Here is a 22,546-nt window from a genome sequence, read left to right on the forward strand (position 1 = left end):
CATAAATTTGTAGGCCAATAAGACTGAGATAAAGGCAAAAAGTGTTCCCTGGGCTACATTTCAGGAAAAGGTTGAAAAGACAATAAAACACTCTCAGGAGCAAAGAAAAGCATCCTACCTTTTTAAAAATTCCATATACTCGGTATGCTTGATAAGTCCTGTCCTCATCATTATCGTCTGAAAACATTGTCGATCAATGGCCCAGAGTTTCACATTTACAAGAGCTAGGGAAAAAGAGAAAACAAATAGGGAAAAATTAGAGAACTTCAACAGTGAAGTATACTGTGTAAAAGTGATGAGTTATTCAAAGGAATGAAAGTGATTATCCTTCGTTTAAAGCTAATATCCTAATGCTATTCTATTTAGTTAAGAAGACAAGTTCTTACAGACAAAATGTAGCTCATAATTTAACACTAGTATTACTATCTATAAGGAAGGTTCCTGTCACTCTTATGTTCTCAAGGGATGATAAGGTCTAAGTACACATTGGAAGTATTTAGTTATATACAAAGGAAATCACGTGAAGAGAGGTTCACAAGAAGTAACACTTGGTAATTAACCAGAATAGTGTTAATGACTCACATGATCATATTTTAATTGTAAAAAAGGTAGGTGTAAATTCAGGTTTAGGAGTTAATAGAATAGAAATAATAATTACAATTAAATTGTAACCTGTGCCCACAGTTACCATACAAAGCTATATTAGATATGTTTGTTGAATTTTAATTTCTGTTCTCCCATACCACTGGCTTTGACAATAATTAAGTACAGAAACTCAATACCACTGGATAGATCACCATTTGACCTAATAAGCACACAACTAAAAGACAAATTTTAGAAAAAGACAGATGTTACAGTGTAAGAAAACAAAATATTAAGATAAAACTTTCTTTTAAAAGAAGAGTATGCGAAAAATGTTGATAATTGAATCTGTGTAATGAGTATTTAACAGGCATATTTTACTATGCTCTCTCTTTTTATGTATGTTTGCAAATTTTCATAATGGACTTCCCAGATAGCGCTAATGGTAAAGAATCTGCCTGCCAATGCAGGAGATGCAAGAGATGTGGTTCGGTCCCTGGGTCAGAAGTTTCCCTGGAGTAGGAAACGTCAGCTTACTCCAGTATTCTTGCCTGGAGAATCCCAAGGACAGAGGAGCCTAGTGGGCTACAGTCCATAGGGTCTCAAAGAGTCAGACACCATTAAAGCTACTTAGCATCCATGCTTACATTGTACCCACAGAGTATAGGGTAGATAAGGGAGGTTTGAGCAAGACCAGTGAATGGGGCCAGGTTACAGTTCAATGAGGGAAATCCAGGTGGTGCAGTGGTAAAGAATCCACCTGCAATACAGAAGATTTGAGTTTGATCCCTGGGTCAGGAAGATATCCTAGAGAAAGGAATGGCTACCCACTTCAGTATTCTTGCATGGAGAATGCTATAGACAGAGTCTGGCAGAGTACAGTCCATGGGGTCACAAAGAGTCAAACATAACTGAGCAACTGAGCACTCATAGTTTAATGAATCAAACATAGAAATACAGATGAATGCAGTTCTCTTTTCTTCACAGTTCTCAGACCAAGCCCAGTGAATGCAATAGATTAAGATTTGGGGGCAAGGAAGTGGAGAAAATGTTGGAATAACTAGGCCATGTATGTGCCCTGAGGGAAGATGCTACAAGTGACACACAGAGGGGAAAGATGATAAAAGCATTATTGAGTAAATAGAGTAAACCTTTATTTTTTTGAATTTTACCTAATTTTTCCTTGAACAATTATTTGAAGCTTAGAAAGAAAACATGACTTCTCCCTTAGCCAGTTCTTTATTGAAGAAAACAGATGTTCAGTTAAGTAGAAAAAGAATAAGGCAGCAAGGACTGGTGTGCACATGGCTCCATTCCAAACAGCCTTCAAAAATGAATCTTCATCAGAAAACAAAGCTCATCTCACAGGTATTCTCCAGTTACATTCTAGTTCCTTCGGTAGAATCCAGGCTCTTTCCCAGAACACCTGTTTACTTGAGATGAACCACAGAACTAGATGATACCACCACGAGGGACTGAGAAAATCTTGACAAGATTCATAAGAAGTAGAACTTTGAAAAACAACAGAAGTTGAACTAGGCCAGAGGTAGACAAAGTGCAGTCAAGTGGGGAGAGCACATAAACAAGAACACCATTAGGAATGAGTTTGGGCTCTGGGAGTCCAGTCAGAGATACAAACAGACTGAAATGGCTGAGATTTCTACAGGGCTGCTACACAATTTGAGAGCAGGCTGAGGCAGGGTCCTGGAAGCCGGGCAGAAGAAGCAAGGATTAATTTGATGAACAACAGGAAGCTAGTAGAGATCTTAAAAAGATAGAACAAAAGAACCACAATTTTAAAGGACACACCATGTGGAAATTAAAAAAAGTAAAATGCTTACTAGAAAAAAAACAGTATTTTCTATATTCACCATCATTTTTAATGTTCCCAGGTATTTTGAGTATAGACACTCCTCCCTCCAAAAGACCAATAAGGATAACCAAAAAACTGTGTTATTTCAAAAAATAGCAACAATAAAAATAGCTGTACTATGATATGGGTTTTTTAAACACACCTCAAAGACATGATTGCAAGCATAATGTTAGAATGAGATAAAGCATAGATGCATTTTAAGGCTTTGCCCTACAGAAAGACTTCACAATGCAAACCCCTGGTAACAGTATATAAAGGCTTCTATTATAATCTCTGAAACCCAAAGATAAGATCATGGCGATAGCTGAGAAAGACTAATCTAGAAGGGACACGTTGGATTCAGAAACATCTTAGTCAAGCAGAATACAGACCATCACCAGTGTCATCAAATATGCACTTTACGTACACACCGTGGGACAGAGTAGTAATATGATGAAAGCTCAGTGTGAGGAAAACTGTTCTGATCATACACTGTGTGCCCAGATTCAGACAAGGAGTAATGAGCATGAGACAGAGGCCACAGTAACTCAGGAATGAAGTGAGGAGGGTCTAAGTGAACAAGACAACAATGGGAGTAACAGCAGAAGCTTGGGGCGGGGGGGCATATAGTGGGGTATGTGTGTGTGTATACTAAGTTACCTGCAGCATTATTAGTGTTAGTTCACACTTCCAAGTCCAGTTTCCATCCGTGGTCTTTCCTGATCAGCAACCTTTTGTCCTATGAATTGCTATAGCTTTATCTGTGTCACTCATTGGCACTTCACACATGCTGCTAATATTGTCAATTATCTCTATGTCTATATTGCTGCTGCTGCTGCTAAGTCGCTTCAGTCGTGTCCGACTCTGTGCGACCCCATAGACGGCAGCCCACCAGGCTCCCCCGTCCCTGGGATTCTCCAGGCAAGAACACTGGAGTGGATTGCCATTTCCTTCTCCAATGCATGAAAGTGAAGTCGCTCAGTCTTGTCGGACTCTTAGCAACCCCATGGACTGCAGCCTACCAGGCTCCTCCAACCATGGGATTTTTCAGGCAAGAGTACTGGAGTGGGGTGCCATTGCCTTCTCCGATGTCTATATTATGTTACCTCAAATAAGAATGTACGATATTCCTTTATAGAAAAGTCCCTGTCTTGTTTTTTATAACCTCCCCCAACTCAAGAAACTTGCTTTTTATTTGATAACCACTGGGTATATTGTTAATTAATGTAATTTATATACATGAAATTCACCTGCAAAAAATATATATATGCCTAGTCAGACTCTAAGATTACATTTAAATATCTAAGATGAATTTATTAGATATCATGATTCATGTGTTGAGAAATGATTTCTAAAAATAAGTTCACAGAATTCAGTATTTTTTTTTTTTTAGAATTCAGTATTTTTATCTTCTACTTCCATTTACATGGGCTCTTGAACTGTCTAAAACCATGTTCCAGATATTTCATATGATAATGAATATGGCTTGAGGAAACTCTAAGTTTTTCCATGACCTTGGGCAAGATGCCAACATCTCCTTTATATGCAGCCAATATACATATTAGTGAGGTCAGCATTTTATACAGGTGGGCAAGCATGACTAAGAATCACCTTGCTGTGTTGTCAGAAGCATGGTTATATTGGAGCTGTGATTAGTATCTTGTTTCTTAAACAGCCTGTTGGAGTGTAAGTCTGTTGCTTCCATAACTTGAAGAGAACGCTTTTTAAAAAATCCATTTACCTTTGATCTTAAGTGGTGTATTAATCTCTGTAGGGGATAAGCACTTCAGGAACAAAATTCCTGCGATTTTCACAGTAACTGCTGTTGATGAACAAAGAAGTCAGAAGAGCATAAAGCAGAAAAAAGGGCTGGCTGAAGGTATTTTCCTTTTCATTCAAATATGTATCTATAATTCTCTACTGAAACATTTGTCATTTTTTTTCTTCAGGTTGAGGCCAGATTGAACTATATGGAGAAGATACAAGTTACCCTTATCCTGGGATCTCTTAATTGCATGAGTATACCAAGAATACCTTCAACAGAGGTAAAATTGGCCTTTGTTTAGGAGGCACCAAAATTATAGAAGAATGAAACATAAAACTGTGCTGGACTATGAAACCACAAATCTGGTGTGGCTGAAATTCTCCTATCAAGGAATTCATCTGTTGCCAAATTCAAATTTTGGAAGAACTCTCAGAAAGCAAGTGTGGGTACAGAACACATGCCTCAAATGTTTATTCTGCCCATATTTATTTCACACCAATCTAGTTGACACTGCTGCTGGATATGAGGACCAGAAAATAGGCTGACGATTCCTGCCCTCAAGAAACTCGTGGTCTAGTGCAGAGGCCAACAAACTATTGTTCCTGCCAAATCTGGCCGATGATTAGTTGCTTTCCTCACTTAGGAAATTCCAAGAATGAAATTCCAAGGATTTTAGGAGCTCCATGCCAGAAGAGAGATGAAGACCAAATGTATATTATATTTCTTATTACAAATCACAATAGTACAGGAAGTTATCAGGTCTAGATGAGGTTCTGGGGATGAAGCCCTCATGATGTTTTTATAGTACCCTTATAGAAAAGGGTTGGAAAGACCCCCCTAGAGAAGGGCATGGCTGACAACTCCGGTATTCTGGCCTGGAGAATTCCACGAAGAGAGGAACCTGGCAGGCTGTAGTCAATGGAGTCACAACAAGTCAGACAGGACTAAGAGACTAACACTTTCACTTTCTCAGACAAGACTTATTTAGTAAACAGCCACTTCCCTAAGTTCCCAGACTATTTCCAGTCCTCCCCGCAGGACTCCAGAGAGTTCCCTCGACTCAGCCAATAAAGGGATGAACACTGAGTCCAGCATATCAATATTTGTATTCTCTTTACCTGCTTCTCCTGTGCCTAGGACAGCACAAAGTAGCACTCATCAAGTATTTTCCAAATTGAATTTTGTGTGTATGTCAAACATTTTGTCCAAATGAAATCTATTTCTGTACTTCCCTGGAAAAATTATTGTAGACTGTGATAATCTCCATCAGAAAAGAACCAGTTTTCAACTCGAGGTTTTCAAAGTGACATTTCCTGGCAGCAAAACACAAGTTGAGTTTTCTGACAAGGGTTTCTGAGTAATCTGTTCTTCCCCAAGTCTTAATGTTCTCCAGAGAAACAAGAAAGATGTCCTTACTTTGCTCTATTTCACCTTCAACATTAAAAGAGCATCAGCTCATACCATAAGGTACTTTACTATATGCTCCAGAAATTCCAGAAACTTTATTTTTACACCCTACCCTACTCTCATTTTCTTGAAGCTTGAATCACTCAGATACTTAGTGCTACAGAATCAGCTTAGAAGAGACCTTGAGGGGGTCCATGAAGCCCACAACTGTTTCCCAATATCATTAAGGCATACATTTGCCTAAAGCCAATTCCAACTGCTGGAATGTCCTGAGACAAATGCTTCATAATTAGAACCGGCCATTTGCTGTTTACAATGCATCTGGAAAGTGTTGATACCTCCACTGTGCAGACTGCCTCATTGTTAGTATGGGAGTTATATTCTAAACATTCTTGCCTTGAAAAGTTATCTCTTTATTGATACATATTCTATAAAGATGGTGGAATATAAAATTGGACATTGCAGATAAGGATAATCATTGCTATAAACTTAATAGTAGAAAAATCACTTATCAGTGTTGTCATGATTTTCATATATTTGAAAGGATGTGGTACAGTGAGCAGTCCTTTAATGAAACCAAAAGAAATGAAATAGGTTTTTTTCTTCCCCCTCTAAATTCTGCTCAACTTTATACCTTGAACAATGCAACTGGTAAGGCCAAATGATAAACTTCTTGAATATACTACAACATTAACTAACGTAATGATTTTAAAATGTATATTTACTTTCAAATCTTAGGGCTAAAAAATAAAGAAAAAAATATAAAAACAAACAAACAAAAAAAAAGTTAAGGCTACTTAAAGGACCAAATGGATGATGATTTATTTTAGAACAGATATAAAAATATTAAGGAGTACTATTTTGGTAACATAATTCAGCATTTATTACATGATATAAGAACTTCATGTCTTATATCTATCCTATATTAATCCTACGAAGTATTCTTGTCCCTTTTCTATCAATATGGAAACTGCATCTCAGAGAAGCTAAGTTATTGCCCAGGTCACACATATAATAATTATAACAGCCAGTTTCTTTCCGATTCCAAAGCCTGCTTTCTTTTCACTATCACATATTTCTGAAACTGGACTAAGAATTCCTGCGTTCCTCATCCTATTCTTCTGACCCACTTTATCACCCTGTGTGTGTGTGTGTGTGTGTGTGTGTGTGTGTTGGTTGCTCAGTCCTCATCGCTAAATATCATAGGAGCAAAAAGAAATATAAATTTGACTTCAATAATGGAGGTGGGGAAGATTTCTTGAAATTAAAACTGAAATGGGCTGCATATTTTACCCAAGGTTTTAACATAAGGGAGACTTCTTCAAAACTATTTTGCATCTGAGGCAGGCTCCTCGTGACTAACTTCTACTGTACTTCTCCTGGCTTTCAACACCATGTCATGCCTAGCACAACCCCCTCCCTCACCTCCAGAATTACTAGTACTACCTTCTGTCTTTAGGTGGCCTCCTGTGAAAAAGCTCAAGAAGCACTGTGCTTCATTCTACAAGCTCCAATTTTTTATGCACAGTGAGTCCCAGCAGTGTCAAAAAGTCATCTTTGAAATTAAAACCATGTGAACCATCCTGAGTCCAGCTGACAGCAGCCATCAAGGACAGCAGAGACAAATATACGTGAGGCCAAGCGTGCCAGAGCAAATTCAGGTAATGTAGAACTCTAACCACATCTCCCTTCTTGTTGGCCAAAGCCCACAAACACCAAAAACTAAATGCTAATTAGTAACAGGGTCTGAGGATACAAAACCTGGCTGTGGAAGCAGGTGATTCCTTAGATGTCCCAGTCTTTCTCCTCGAAGTTCTTGTTTAGAAAATACAGTGTAATGTTGTAAACGTCTATTAAACCAAAGTGCAAACAAACAAACAATAAAAAAAACCAAAGTGCAATCATTTAGAAACCTGTAGATACTTATCTCTGTATAAAGCTTATAGTTGGGGTGGGGGCTGGTGGTTGGAGGGAGGGGTATAAAAATGAATAAACAAGCAAACTAAGCAACCTCAGGTCATCTGAAATAACCCTGACACACAGGGTTATATGAAGCACAGTGTCAAGTATATTAGGACAAACAGAAGGAAGAAAGGGGGAATGAGCCTCTAGGAAATAAGAGGCTTTCTATGTAACTCAGATACAAATTAGGGAACAAGATTAAAAGGAGGAGCCAAAAGACCTCCAGAGAATAATAGTCATGAAGACAAAAGTACAGAGTTCTGTCTAATGAAGAACAATAAAGATCACATCATCACTTTCTGAACTACTGACAAAGGACTGTTAAAGCGATAATCTACTCAAAGACAGTCTTGCAAGACTGATCTTCATAAAGTGCTATTCTAATCCTGTTATTCTGCCCACAAAATTGTCCATGGCTCCCTACTGCCAATAAATAAACCAAAACCTCTTCATCTTTGCATTTAATCCACAAAGTATCTTTCAAGCTTCATCTCTCACAACCCTTTATACAGACCTTTTATTTTGTCCAATAATTCTACTGTCAAGTTTCCAAATCTACCCTTCCATTCTCTGCCTTCCAGTCTTTGCTCTAATTATTTTTCTCTAATCATGACAATTCTAGTAGTCTTTCAAGAATCAGTTTAAAGACCGCTTTCTCCATGAAGACTTTCCAGTTCACCCCAGCTAGAATTTCTCTATTTTTCTACAAACTTCTGATTGTGTCTGCCATGTGGTTTTTATCACTGTGACTTGCACCATAGTTATTCATGGACCTGAATGATATATAAGTACTATACATGGTCCACCATGACTAGTGTGACACCTCACAGAATTCAACAAATGTTTTAGGGTACTTACTAGATTACCAGGGGGAAAACTATCTGCAAATAAAAATGAAGAAACTGAGGATACTCACTCTGGATAAGAGAAAGGGAAAAACTCAGTAACTGTTCTAAAAGATTTGATGGGTTTATTAGTCTTTAAGTGAATTCAATAAAGTTGTTTATATTCAGTAAAGCTGTTTACAGTGGCCATAAGGACTAGCCTGAAATCAAAAGTTGGGAGACATTTATAACAAACATTCTTCAGAAATTTATTGAGACCTTACTACTTGCCAAGAAATGTATTAGGCACTGGTGATACAAATATAAACAAGATACAGACCTTTTTCTCAAGTACCTTCTTGCTGCTCAAATTTAATTTTCTTTAATTTTCCTCTTTATTTATACATTCACTTGTTTATTATTACATCTTATGATAATAGCCTTAATTAGTCTATCTCAAGCAAAATTTGAATCAATCCACTCCATAATGCTTCTGGTGAATTAAGAGGCAGTTCCTTTTGACTTGTCAAGAACAGAACTAAGCCAGTAATTAGAACTGACAAGGCTGAGGATCAGACTCAGTGTAAAGACAAAGAGAACATAGCCATGGCTAACTTGTCCTAAGACATTGCTCATCACAGGAAATGCTCCAGAAGACCACCTGATAAAATAGGGGAGAAAGAAGCCCTGTATCAGGTGGGGAATTGAATTGGATCACCTCAAAGGAGTAATTGCACTGCAAGATTTTATGGTCAATAACAGATCAATGCAGAGAGTAGAGAGTCAGAGCTACTGAGTTCGTCAAAAGGTTTGAAAAAACTTGAATGAATGAATGAATGTATACATAATTATAGTTACTTTGAAGTAACATACCCCTGTAAGGGGCATTGTACACAAGGATGATGGTTTAGAGACAGGTCTTATGCCAGACAGCCAAATGTCTAGAAAAAAGTGATGCCCTTTATTGATGTTAATGAAGGAAATGTTGTTTCAGGTAATTCTTTCTGCACAAATTGAAAAGCTCAGGAATAGAAAACTAGAGGCATGAAACAGCATGCTACATGTTAGTCAGTAATCTGGCCTGTGTATCTTCTACACAGGGACTGTGTGGCCTTGGGCAAGTAATTTGAACTTTCATCAGTATATTTTAGGAAACTGAGATAATAATGTATGCCTCATGAAATTCTTCTCAGGTATCAATGAAGTAACTCATGGTAGATATTCAACATGGTCCCTGCCACCTAGCACGTTCTTCACTCAAGGAGATCCTTTAATGATGTTTCCATCTTTTAAACAGGCAGGAAACAAACACCAACTTGTAGGCTACAGACAATGAATTCTGAGTTTAAAAAAAAACAAAAAACAAATTTAGAGCAGTCATGAAGTTGGTTCACTGCCTCAGAATAATAAACAAAAACATCACTTGGTGAACTGCACACATGTTTAGGAAAGCTTAAAGGTCAAGCAGGAAATTATGATAAAGACTTAGAATGTGTTAATATGATAAGATGAGATGCTGGCTTTCCATAACATAGAGCTCTTTGATGGTAAAATGTGTGTCTTGTTCATCTTTTTATCCCCAGAGTAGGAGGTCTAAAGTTACTGGCACATAGAAAAGGACCAGTACATGTTTCCTGACTGAATAACTCATACATATTCCTGCCTGGCACTTTTAGGTATAAGCATCTCCCTGGTCTTCATTTCTCTGGATGGCCCTTAATTCTATTATAAATGGGCCTCGTATAATTTAGCTGAATCCAAGTCTTGGAAAAACTCTAGAATTAAAAATAATCCAACAGATGGCATACAATCCTTTAGAAAAGTAAACAGAGGTGGGGTGGCCATTCCACCTTAATGAGATTTATTTTCAATAGGCTCTGCAATACGTACAGAGTCCCTACAACATATGTGAGTCCCCAAACATGACACATTTTGGACCTCAATCATAAACTTCAGTCTCTGGCAAGTTCCTGAGATGGTTTTGCTGGCAGCTTCTGTTATGGTGACACCATTTCCTGCAGGTTTGCACATTTTGAACAGTGTACCCAATTCAAAAATATCATTATATGTTTGGTAAATGTCACTGCATATCTGTGCATAACAACAGATTTTGTCTCGAATCTCATTAAGGAAATGGATATTACATCTGTAAGTCCTTTTGTCGGTTGACTGGGCTGCATCCCTAAACACTGCACCAAGATGTTGAAAACGTATGTTTCCATATTTGCTGAAATTCAAACAAACATCTTTACAAAGTCATACTAATTACTTTTCCTCGCAAGTTGAATTACACAACTTCAACTCAGAAACATTATTAAAATTTTGTTTCCCAAAGGAAGGGTTTCCTTTTTCCTAGCCAGTTCTTATATCATACTGTTTCTTTTTCGGCAAACGTGTCTATATGCCAGAAGGTATATATTTGGTGTACCCTTAATTAATCTTATTTCTCAAGGGGAAAAAAAATGAAAGCACTGAGGTTAGATGTCTATTAACCCCCTGCTGTATCTCCCTGAGAAACTCCTTGTGATGCATTTTAGAAGTTTCCATCTCTGCTGTGTACCCCTACATCACCTTAGTTCACTGCCACCTTAAGGCTAGACTATAATTTATGACCCCTTTCAAGTTCTCACATAAATATGAAAACCAATGCTTCTGTCTTGGCCCCATTAAGGAAGTATATGACCCAGGTGGTTAAAAGAAACTGCTGCAATACTACTTCACATTTATTTTCTAGGCACTAGTAGGCTTTGAAATAGAAATGTTGCTTTCTGGACCATCTCTTCTTTAGTAAATTATATGTAATTCTCGATGTTTGGCAGAAGTCTGGGGGAAAAAAATCATCAGGAAAGGGAGCTCTCTAGCCATCTCCTCTGCTGGCAGATGAAGTAGACAACATCAAGAAATGTCAAGTGAGCTCAGCTGTTTTACATTTTCAAAATTGTCTACTTTTGGCAAATTATGAGAATGCCATTTTCCTTCTTGTGATTTCACTTGTCTGGAAGACATGCAGTGTTGCAATGAAAACTGATCATTCAACAACAATTAGGAAAATGAGTTTTAATTGACCTGAAAGACAGAGGCTGGTTGTGCTAGGATACAAAATGGAAATAAAGTTTTGTTTTGTTTTGTTTTTACAGATGAAAGAAACAGTATCTTCTGTATTTTAGAACAGGGTCACTGGTTTCTGCTGGAGGAAAAAAAAATCTAGAAAACAGGATTCTCTGCTTACACATATTAAATATATCCACTTTTCTTACACCAAGCATCATATTCACACAACAGCACCAATTGTGAAGACACAAAGGTGATATTCAGAAAGCAAACTAGACCTAATGATTTGCCTTTGGTCAGCATAGTTGTGTCAACTCTTTCAGCAAATAGCAGTGTACCGAACAGAGCTTGTCATTTGCTTACACCATTGAAGGATGTATATTTGCTGAGGAGGCGGAGACTGGTGCAATTATATGTAGCAGAGTTACTTCTTAACTCAGCCTGTTAAGGCTCATGGCTGAGGCTTCTAAGGATGTGTTATTGAGCCTGACCCAGTGGAGTCTTTTCCTTGGAGAATCACCATGCTGAGGAATTCAATCCCAGGGTCGCATCCCTTCCCATTCCTCACCCTCTTCCCCTACTTTCTGAGGAAATGATCAATCAAATTACATTTTTGCTTAAGCCAGACCCAGTCTGATCTCTACAGCCCCAGAAGTAGTCCTATATACCTTACAGATTGCTAATTCTGGCATAACCACTGCATTGAATAGAGAAGAAATTAAGCTCTGGAATCTTTAAGCCACTTCAATTGAATTTTATAGTTTCTAGAGTTTTCACATAAATAATTCTAATTTTTTGAAATGATACTTAAATAAAACAAGTTATAACGATTCCATTGTGTCAGTAGGAAAAACCACACACAAAAATAGGTAGAGTGATTAAGTGACTTTATAAATAATTTTTCAGCTATACAATGACAGCTACAGAGTTCATTTCCCAAAATTCCTTCAAAAGCATTCTCAATTCATTCGTTAAAGTTTTAACTAAAATGACCAAAACCATTCACATCAATATAGTACTCTTGTACTATACAATCAAATTACATTTTCCAAATTGTAAATTTGTACTGCATGACCTTTATACAAAGTAGATTTTTTCAAAGATAAATTGCCTAATAATAACTGACACATTTCTGGAAATCTTAAGCATTCTAGTTTATCTAATTCTTGGAAGCTACTTATGCAATGTAAGGGATCTCAAGACAGCTGAATCATTACAAAGCACTGAAACATAAAAGGGAAAAAAGGGAAGTGCTAAAGTCATAAATACTAAAGTCATTTGAGCTTGAATACAGTAAGTTAGTTGTTCCACAGAAAAATATTTAGGAAATTCTAACTGCCATGTACTTCAGATATGGTAGCAAACAATATATACACATTATCTATTTTCTAGAAGCTTACAGTGGTTCAATGGAAAAGGGAACAATGAACAAAGCAGTATCAATACGGTGAGCTGAGTGCTAGGGTCACGTGGCAGGTTCACAAGGTCTGGAGGGAGCATCTATAAGGAGCATCTAATCAAGCCCTAGGGCTGAGGAAAGATTTCCCTGAGTGTGGGGTACGGGGGAGGATATTTGTGGTGAGACCAGGAAGAGGACAAAAAGGGAAGACTTCGCCAAATTCCTGATGTTAATAAAGCCAGCAAAACCTCACTTTACAACTATATAAAAAAAGTCCTATTTCTTTTCTCCTTTCATTCCACTCCATCTTCTACACAGACACTCTTTATTCAGCTCAAAGACATAAACTCCTAAAACACAGGCGAGGCATCTCTACCCTCTCACTGCTCAGTTCAGAGATAAGAAACCCACCTGCGTAAATTACTGTGCTGCCATATTTTATAGACTCCAGTCATGACTTCAGCAGATCCTAGTCAAAATGAATGAAACATGAACAAATTCTCCACCTTCTGACTTGATTGGTACCATTCACTCCATTCTTAAACTTCAGATCTCTAAAAATTACCCTATGCATCCTGACAATATTGTCAATTATGAATTTCTGGGGATTTCAAATCTATATTCTTCAGTATAACTAATACCACCTTACTTTAAGGATGTAATGAATCAAAAGAAATGGAGACAATACAGCTTAAACTTCTTAACCCAGATGCTACAAGAATTCAACCACAGATACATCATTATGTTGTTAAGATAAATCAAAGTCAACATCTTAGGCTAATTACTGGTCTGTTCACCTATACTGGCTGATTGAAATCTCCCCCAGCCACTGACAAAAGTAGCTAATATATACTTTCTTAACCATATGATGTCTTTATCAATTTGGCTTTATCTGTTTAAATATGGCACAATTATATTATGTCTGTTCAAATACAAACATGCATCAGACATAATATAGGGTTGACAGTAGTCTTGACTGGAGTACAAATGAATCTAAAATGTAGAATGAGGAATTGGGAGATAATCAACATAACTAGCCTCAGTTTTTATTGTTCCTTGTATCTTGTTTCTGCTTAGTACTACAAAATAAATCTACTGACAAATTTGAAATCTTAGTTGTAAGTAATAAAATAGACAGACATTGATTTGATACAAGTTGCATTTAAGTAGGAAGCCAGTAGGAATATACTTTAGTATATAAATTTGACCCTTTCAATTTTCTCTTTGCTGGCTTTTTCAGCTTCCCTTGGCCAGTATTTTTATGCATTTTTTCCCTTTTATTATTTTCCAACCAGGAAAACAATGGTAAAGAGGAACAAAACCTGTCAGGGTAGAAGTGGAAAGATAAGTATGAAAAGGACTAACAGGGAACAAAAGATCAGAGTTTATACTAAAAAATACCACTGTTTTTCCTCCTCTCATTGCATGTACTGTTTATCATTCACTTGTTGTCATCCATTTGTAAGGGCATTAATGAAAAATACCAAGAAGAAATAAAGGAGCTATTTCAGATGAGGATTTGACATGATTCCGAATGTTCTTTATATAAAAATGACAAAATTACAATTTTATGGCTAAAGAAGGAAGAAGGAAATAACAACCCCAGTGAGCAACTTGGATTCTAAAAGATGAGAAGAGCATTTATTTTAATTAGTCATGGTCTTCACACTAACTGCTCTCCTGTCACAAGTGAGCGTTTTTCCATCAATACTTCTCTTTTCAATAATAAAAAGGGAGATGAGAGGCAAAAAACCAAAACAATGTAATTTTTTATCCCAAAATCTGTGACCATTTTTAAAGCTAAATTAAAGGCAGCCTAATTGATGCTAATGAAACTATACAGTCAGATCGAGACTTAGGAAATTGTTCCTTATTTCATCAGGGAAGAAAGTTCAATACTGTAATTGCATTGCCAGGTAAATGCCTGAATTAAGCATGTGGAATAAGGTAGCTTACTTCAAGTAGGTAAGTTAGACAACCATCCCCCCATAATCTATCACAAGCTCTGGTGTATAGACAGGGTACATTGAGGCTGCTCCAATAATCTGCAAAATGACTATCACTTCAGGACTTACGGTTTAAAAAACACATCCCCATTACACTAGAAGTGTCCCATGATGAAACCATTCTTTATTCCTGACAGGTGTAAAGTGTTTTGCTTTTTTTAACTTTGGAAAAGAAGACCAACCTGTGTTTGCAATTTTAAAACGCCAGAGCACACAGCAGCGGATGCTGAATAGTTAATGGGAAAGCCACACACACAGCTGCGACTAAGTACTAGGGAGGGTAATTTCCAAGAAGGCCATTCATCTCTACAGCAGACACAATGAACAGCATTACCAGGCAGGGAGAGAAGGATGAGTCGAGGACACCATCCTGCATGAACAGCATGCGTGCCATCTTTATTAGGCCTCAACTAGGAGACCCTGCAGGCAGCCAAGGGAATGACTGCTGTGGAGACCAAAGTCAGAAGGCTGTCAAAGGGCAGCCTCAGCCAGGGTGAAGGAAAAATACACCAGACTACCGGGCAAAAGCAGGCCTTTCACAAGTAGTGTTAAAAGTAGCAGTCACTTATAAATGAAATGTCAAAAGGGATGGAGAAAGAGGTAAACGAGATGACAAAGGGGCAACTGCTAGAGCCCATCCTTTTCTTTTTTTTTTTTTTAATTTTTATTATTTTTTTTTTTCCAGTGGGTTTTGTCGTACATTGCTATGAATCAGCCATGGATTTACATGTATTCCCCATCCCGATCCCCCCTCCCACCTCCCTCTCCACCCGATTCCTCTGGGTCTTCCCAGTGCACCAGGCCGGAGCACTTGTCTCGTGCATCCCACCTGGGCTGGTGATCTGTTTCACCATAGATAGTATACATGCTGTTCTTTTGAAATATCCCACCCTCACATTCTCCCAGAGAGTTCAAAAGTCTGTTCTGTATTTCTGTGTCTCTTTTTCTGTTCTGCATATAGGGTTATCGTTATCACCTTTCTAAATTCCATATACATGTGTCAGTATGCTATAATGTTCTTTATCTTTCTGGCTTACTTCACTCTGTATAATGGGCTCCAGCTTCATCCATCTCATTAGGACTGGTTCAAATGAATTCTTTTTAATGGCTGAGTAATATTCCATGGTGTATATGTACCACAGCTTCCTTATCCATTCATCTGCTGATGGGCATCTAGGTTGCTTCCATGTCCTGGCTATTATAAACAGTGCTGCGATGAACATTGGGGTGCACGTGTCTCTTTCAGATCTGGTTTCCTCAGTGTGTATGCCCAGAAGTGGGATTGCTGGGTCATATGGCAGTTCTATTTCCAGTTTTTAAAGAAATCTCCACACTGTTTTCCATAGCGGCTGTACTAGTTTGCATTCCCACCAACAGTGTAAGAGGGTTCCCTTTTCTCCACACCCTCTCCAGCATTTATTGCTTGTAGACTTTTGGATAGCAGCCATCCTGACTGGCGTGTAATGGTACCTCATTGTGGTTTTGATTTGCATTTCTCTGATAATGAGTGATGTTGAGCATCTTTTCATGTGTTTGTTAGCCATCTGTATGTCTTCTTTGGAGAAATGTCTGTTTAGTTCTTTGGCCCATTTTTTGATTGGGTCATTTATTTTTGTGTATGGTGTTGGACAACTTGGATGAAATGGACAAATTCTTAGAAAAGTATAACTTTCCAAAACTGAACCAGGAAGAAATAGAAGATCTTAACAGACCCATCACAAGCAAGGAAATCGAAACTGTCATCAAAAATCTTCCAGCAAACAAAAGCCCAGGACCAGATGGCTTCACAGCTGAATTCTACCAAAAATTTAGAGAAGAGCTAACACCTATCTTACTCAAACTCTTCCAGAAAATTGCAGAAGAAGGTAAGCTTCCAAACTCATTCTATGAGGCCACCATCACCCTAATTCCAAAACTAGACAAAGATGCCACAAAAAAAGAAAACTACAGGCCAATATCACTGATGAACATAGATGCAAAAATCCTTAACAAAATTCTAGCAAACAGAATCCAACAACATATTAAAAAAATCATACACCATGACCAAGTGGGCTTTATCCCAGGAATGCAAGGATTCTTTAATATCCGCAAATCAATCAATGTAATACACCACATTAACGAATTGAAAGATAAAAACCATATGATTATCTCAATAGATGCAGAGAAAGCCTTTGACAAAATTCAGCACTCATTTATGATTAAAACTCTCCAAAAAGCAGGAATAGAGGGAACATACCTCAACATAATAAAAGCTATATATGACAAACCCACAGCAAGCATCACCCTCAATGGTGAAAAATTGAAGGCATTTCCCCTGAAATCAGGAACAAGACAAGGGTGCCCACTCTCATCACTACTATTCAACATAGTGTTGGAAGTGCTGGCCACAGCAATCAGAGCAGAAAAAGAAGTAAAAGGAATCCAGATAGGAAAAGAAGAAGTAAAACTCTCACTGTTTGCAGATGACATGATCCTCTACATAGAAAACCCTAAAGATTCTACCAGAAAATTACTAGAGCTAATCAATGAATATAGTAAAGTTGCAGGATATAAAATTAACACACAGAAATCCCTTGCATTCCTATATACTAACAATGAAAGAACAGAAAGAGAAATTAAGGAAACAATACCATTCACCATTGCAACAAAAAGAATAAAATACTTAGGAGTATATCTACCTAAAGAAACAAAGGACCTATACATAGAAAACTATAAAACACTGATGAAAGAAATCAAAGAGGACACAAACAGATGGAGAAACATACCGTGTTCATGGATTGGAAGAATTAATATTGTCAAAATGGCTATTCTACCCAAAGCAGTCTATAGATTCAATGCAATCCCTATCAAGCTACCAACGGTATTTTTCATAGAGCCCATCCTTTTCAAAGAATTAGCCACATTGGAAAAGACTTTTAATTCAGCCACCTTATTCGTATGCAAGAAGTATATTCCCATTTTTAGGACAGTGGCTTATTTTCCATGACACTAACGTCCACATCGCAGATTTTTCTACACACTCATCTTATTTGCCAAACAAAGGAACTTTACCTTTAAAGGAAGGGTCTACAGCAAAGCAGGCTTTCCTGGTGACTCAGTGGTAAAGAATCCACCTTCCAGTGCAGGAGAGGCAGGTTTGCTCCCTGGGTTAGGCAGATCCCCTGGAGGAGGAAATGGCAACCCACTCCAATATTCCTGCCTGGGAAATGCCATGGACAGAGGAGCCTGACAGGCTACAATCCAGGGGTTCGTAAAAGAGTCAGACATGATTTACTGACTAAACAACTGCAGCAGAATATAACCCACAAAGTCACTGAAATCATGCACTTGGAAGAACTAAGAATCATGTCTTGGAAGAACTAAGGCACTGTTCTCAAACTCGAGAAACACTAAAGCACCTGCAGGGCTTTCTAAATAGATTCCTGGGCTCCACCCTCAACAGCTATTGGTTAGACCCCAAGGATTTACATAATAATTACCATGTGGGACTGATGGTCGGGGCACCACCACTTAACTACTGGTCTATGAAAAAGTGATGAGTGCATATACTCTCATGCCTAGACTTGCAACTAAACAAACAGAATGTGGTGGTTTAGTCGCTTAAGTCGTGTCCGACTCTTGTGGCCCCATGGACTGAACAGAATAGCTTACTTAAATACTTTAAATCATTTTAGATATATTTTCCTTCTCAATTATTTTCTATTAGTAAATGTCTTAGACCCGTACTTTGCAAACTTAAATGTATATAAGAAGCTCCCAGTGGCCTTGTTAAAATGCTGATTTTGATTGTATAGGTCTGGGGTGGGGCCTTAGATTTAACCTTTCTAACAAGTGCCCAGGTGATACTACTGCTGTTGGTCTAGGACCCCATAGGCAAAATCTATGATACAATGAGAAGCGGTGGAGCCTGGGGGTCAAGAGTGAGGACTCAGGAGTCAAACTGCTCAGATACAAGTCCAAGCTCCATCATTTACTAGCTTGCAGGACAGGGCAAGTTACTTAACCTCTCTAAGGCTAGCTTCATCCGTGAAATTAGATAAGAAAGAGTACCTACCTCACACAGTGCTGTCAGAATTAAAAAGTTGCTATGTATAAAACATGGTGCTTGGCATGGGTAAGTATTCCACAATCATTACCACAGTATGCAGAAAAAGGGAGTGGATTTGCTTTTATGAAACCTAGTTCTATATGTGCTTTTTATATTATCTTTACAGCTGCTTAAAGTTAAGCAGTTCTTGTTGAAGATGGGAGGCAAGGGGTTCATAAGATTATTTGATTTGACAGAATTCTTCATCTAAATGCTGGTTGCAACTGCATTATTTACATTTCTTAAGGCTATAATATAAAACAATCCTATCCCTGAAGATTTCAATAAGCTTTTACCATTTTTTTTTGTTTGTTTTTCATCCAAGGCAGGACTGAACTCAGTCGGGGGGTGGGGGTGGGGGTGGTGTGTGTGTGTGTGTGCGTGTGTGTGTGTGTGTGTGTGTGTGTGTGTACAGGTACATGGAAGGGGTTCTGATAACAAACATTTTAATAAAAGTACTTTGCCTAACGTTGTAGACATTAAGTAATGGTGAAGCATTCAAAAACAACTACTTTCTTGTTTTGTTTATAAAATAGAATTACAGGGACTTCTGACTCCTTCTGCTACTCAAGTTTTCCTAGAAGCAACAGTTTTTACAGACTTACAGAAACATACTTTTTCCTACTTTGCTTGCTCCACCAATAGAAAGTAGTGTATTCCAGCTGCAATTATTTAAGGGTTTCTACATGCCTTTATTGTCTAATGGGGAATATAAAGTTCTGGTGAACTAGAAGGTGCTGGCTGAATATGTATGAAGTGAGAAAAGCAATAGTTTTTTATTAACAATATAAAGAGGCTTTCTGAGACCCAAATCACTGCTGTTAAGACGGAACATTTAGAAATACCTGTCTGCTTCCAAATGTCAGCATAGTAAGACTGTTTTTGCGAGGCTGTCAACATTTTATTGAAAGGGTAATCTGGGATAATTGTAGAGGCCTGAAACTGCACCTGCTATAATTTCACTCCTAGCTTTGGGAAAACAGCCTTTTTAAAAATGACAACATAACAGAATAGCTTTGTAACCAATGGCTTTTTCACAACTACACCATTCATATTTGAGATTGTGAGTATAAACACACATGTAGACACAGTGAGCATGACATTTGATGACTGAAATGGCTGGGTTTTTTTTTTTAATTCTTTATAAAGCAGAGAGGGCATTTGGCCCTGAAGAGAGAGAGGAAATTATATCAAAAAGGGGAGAATTTCCAATTTTAGTGACAATTGTTCTCTTGATAGAACACAGTAATTATTATGAATATCTTTAATACCACTTTATCCAACAAGACATTCTTTATTTCTAGTGTCTTTAGAATAAATAAAATAACCTTGCTACAATTTCAGAATCTTAAAATAAATCCTGCAATTCTAGGGCGATAAGAATTCCTTTCAAAGGCTGTATACTTGAGATTACTCTATGTTAAAGTTTGATAACACAGTACTGTGCATGCATGCTCAGTCGACCAGTCGTGTTGACTCTGCAACCACATAGACTGCAGCCTGGCAGACTCTTCCATCCATGAAATTTTTCAGGCAAGAGTGCTGGAGTGGGTTGCCTGCTTTCACATAAATAAAGGGGAGCAGGGTGTAAGTAGACTATCCATTTGGTTTACAAATAAAATGCAAGACCTCTAGATAACTAAGCAACGCATGCTTAATGACCTCACCAGGTTTATTAGTAGAAAATTCACTATCCATCAACTAATATACAATCTTTAGCCAAGCACAGTGTCAATCATCAGAGTGAATTAGGCTAAATAAAAATCAATCTACCAAACCAAGTCAATAATGGATGGATGTGGAAAACCTGTGACATACTTCAAGAAGACTCAGTCAAAGGTATATGCATGAGCTGATGTGCATGGCAGAAAGGGGAGCCATGCTAGGAAGTTTGGGGGGAGTTTTGTGTATTGTCATCTAAGAGAAAAGTTGGTGAAGATAAAAATGCCTGTTCTCCAACTAGGACTGCCAAGTTGCCCCAACTATAATACCAAATCACATGAGAAAATGTTATAACCAAGCATCTAACAGGATCAAGATTACAGAGAACATGTCTAGTAAATGAGCAGGGGACCTCAGAAACATATTGTTAGTGGGTGGTTCTTCTGTGGAAATAAATGACAATTATTGGACTGCCAGTTAAAACATGGATACCTGACAATCCTAGACTTTGCTTAAAGCTCTGCCCCCTCTGTTCTCCACCTTCATTCTAAGGAACTCCAAGCATCTCTTTTCCAATGCTTTTACAAACAATATCTTCAAATTGATTTAAAAAAAAAAACTGTAAAAATTATCAGTTCATTCCTAACAGAATAGCTGTTGACACTATTAAACAGAATATATTCTGTGTTTTGATACCTCCTAGAACTGGTAAAGAATCTGCCTGCAATATGGGAGACCTGGGTTCAATCCCTGGGTTGGGAAGATCCCCTGAGGAAGGGAACGGCTACCCACTCCAGTATTCTGACCTGCAGAATTCCATGGACTGTATAGTCCATGGGGTTGCAAAGAGTCGGACATGACTGAGTGACTTTCAGAACAAGGAAACACTTTCCCACAGATAAATATCACTGCTATAAGATCATTTCTGGCATTTTTTCAATTACTATGCTTTTCCTAACTCCAGCCACAGAAGATTCAGAAAAATGGAAATTGAGTCTATTTTTTAATTAATTTATTTTAATTGGAGGATAATTATAATATTGTGATGGTTTTCACCATACATCAACATGAATCAGCCACGGGTACACATATATCCCCCCATCCCGCCTCCCACCTCCCTCCCCACCCCATCTGTCTTGAGTCTTATATCAAACCACCAGACATTTTTGATGGAATTAAACATTAAGCACAATTCAAACTTTTTCCTTTTTTTTCTATTCTTTAAAAATTAATTTTCCTTTTACAAAATAGAAAGGTAAAAATAGTCTGAGCAGAACAAAGTAAGGCACTAGTACATCTGGATTCTACAGCCTCAGAAACATTCAGGTACAACACCCAAAATAGGAACACAGCCTCTGCTGGTCATCAGAAACAACAGAAGCAGTGATGAACACTCAAATGGTTTTACAGGTAGCCAGTCTTGAGGAGGAGGTCAGAGCATCACAAAGTGGCTGCTCTAGCATACACAGAAACATACCAGGGACTCCTAACAAGATCTAACGTGGGCTTTCATGCCTGGTGCTAATTTTTATATCTTCACAGTCCATCCTAAAGGAGATCAGTCCTGGGTGTTCACTGGAAGGACTGATGCTGAAGCTGAAACTCCAATACTTTGGCCACCTCATACGAAGAGCTGACTCATTTGAAAAGACCCTGATGCTGGGAAAGATTGAGGGCAGGAGAAGGGGACGACAGAGGATGAGATGATTGGATGGCATCACTGACTCGATGGACATGGTTTTGGGTAGATTCCGTGAGTTGGTGATGGACAGGGAGGCCTGGTGTGCTGCGGTTCATGGGGTCGCAAAAAGTTGGACACAACTGAGTGACTGAACTGAACTGAACTGAAGCATTCTATGTCATAGCTGTTAAGCCTTTACCATGAACAGTCTACCAGGACAGGGGATACCAAGAGAGTAAAATACAGATCTAGCTGTGAAGATGCATAG

At 38.0% G+C, this 22,546-nt stretch overlaps 1 protein-coding gene across 2 annotated transcripts in view; it reads right to left on the bottom strand.

Annotated features, from left to right (window-relative positions):
- PRKG1 (protein kinase cGMP-dependent 1) overlaps positions 1–22,546 on the bottom strand; it is a 1,349,869-nt gene that overhangs the window by 481,569 nt on the left and 845,754 nt on the right. For both annotated transcript variants that reach the window (XM_061162077.1, XM_061162076.1), the window contains exon 4: positions 119–224. In XM_061162077.1, coding sequence (XP_061018060.1) covers positions 119–224 — 106 coding nt within the window. The remainder of the gene's footprint in view (positions 1–118; positions 225–22,546) is intronic.

Source organism: Dama dama, chromosome 15 (assembly GCF_033118175.1).
Source record: "Dama dama isolate Ldn47 chromosome 15, ASM3311817v1, whole genome shotgun sequence".
NCBI classification, from domain to species: Eukaryota; Metazoa; Chordata; class Mammalia; order Artiodactyla; family Cervidae; genus Dama; species Dama dama.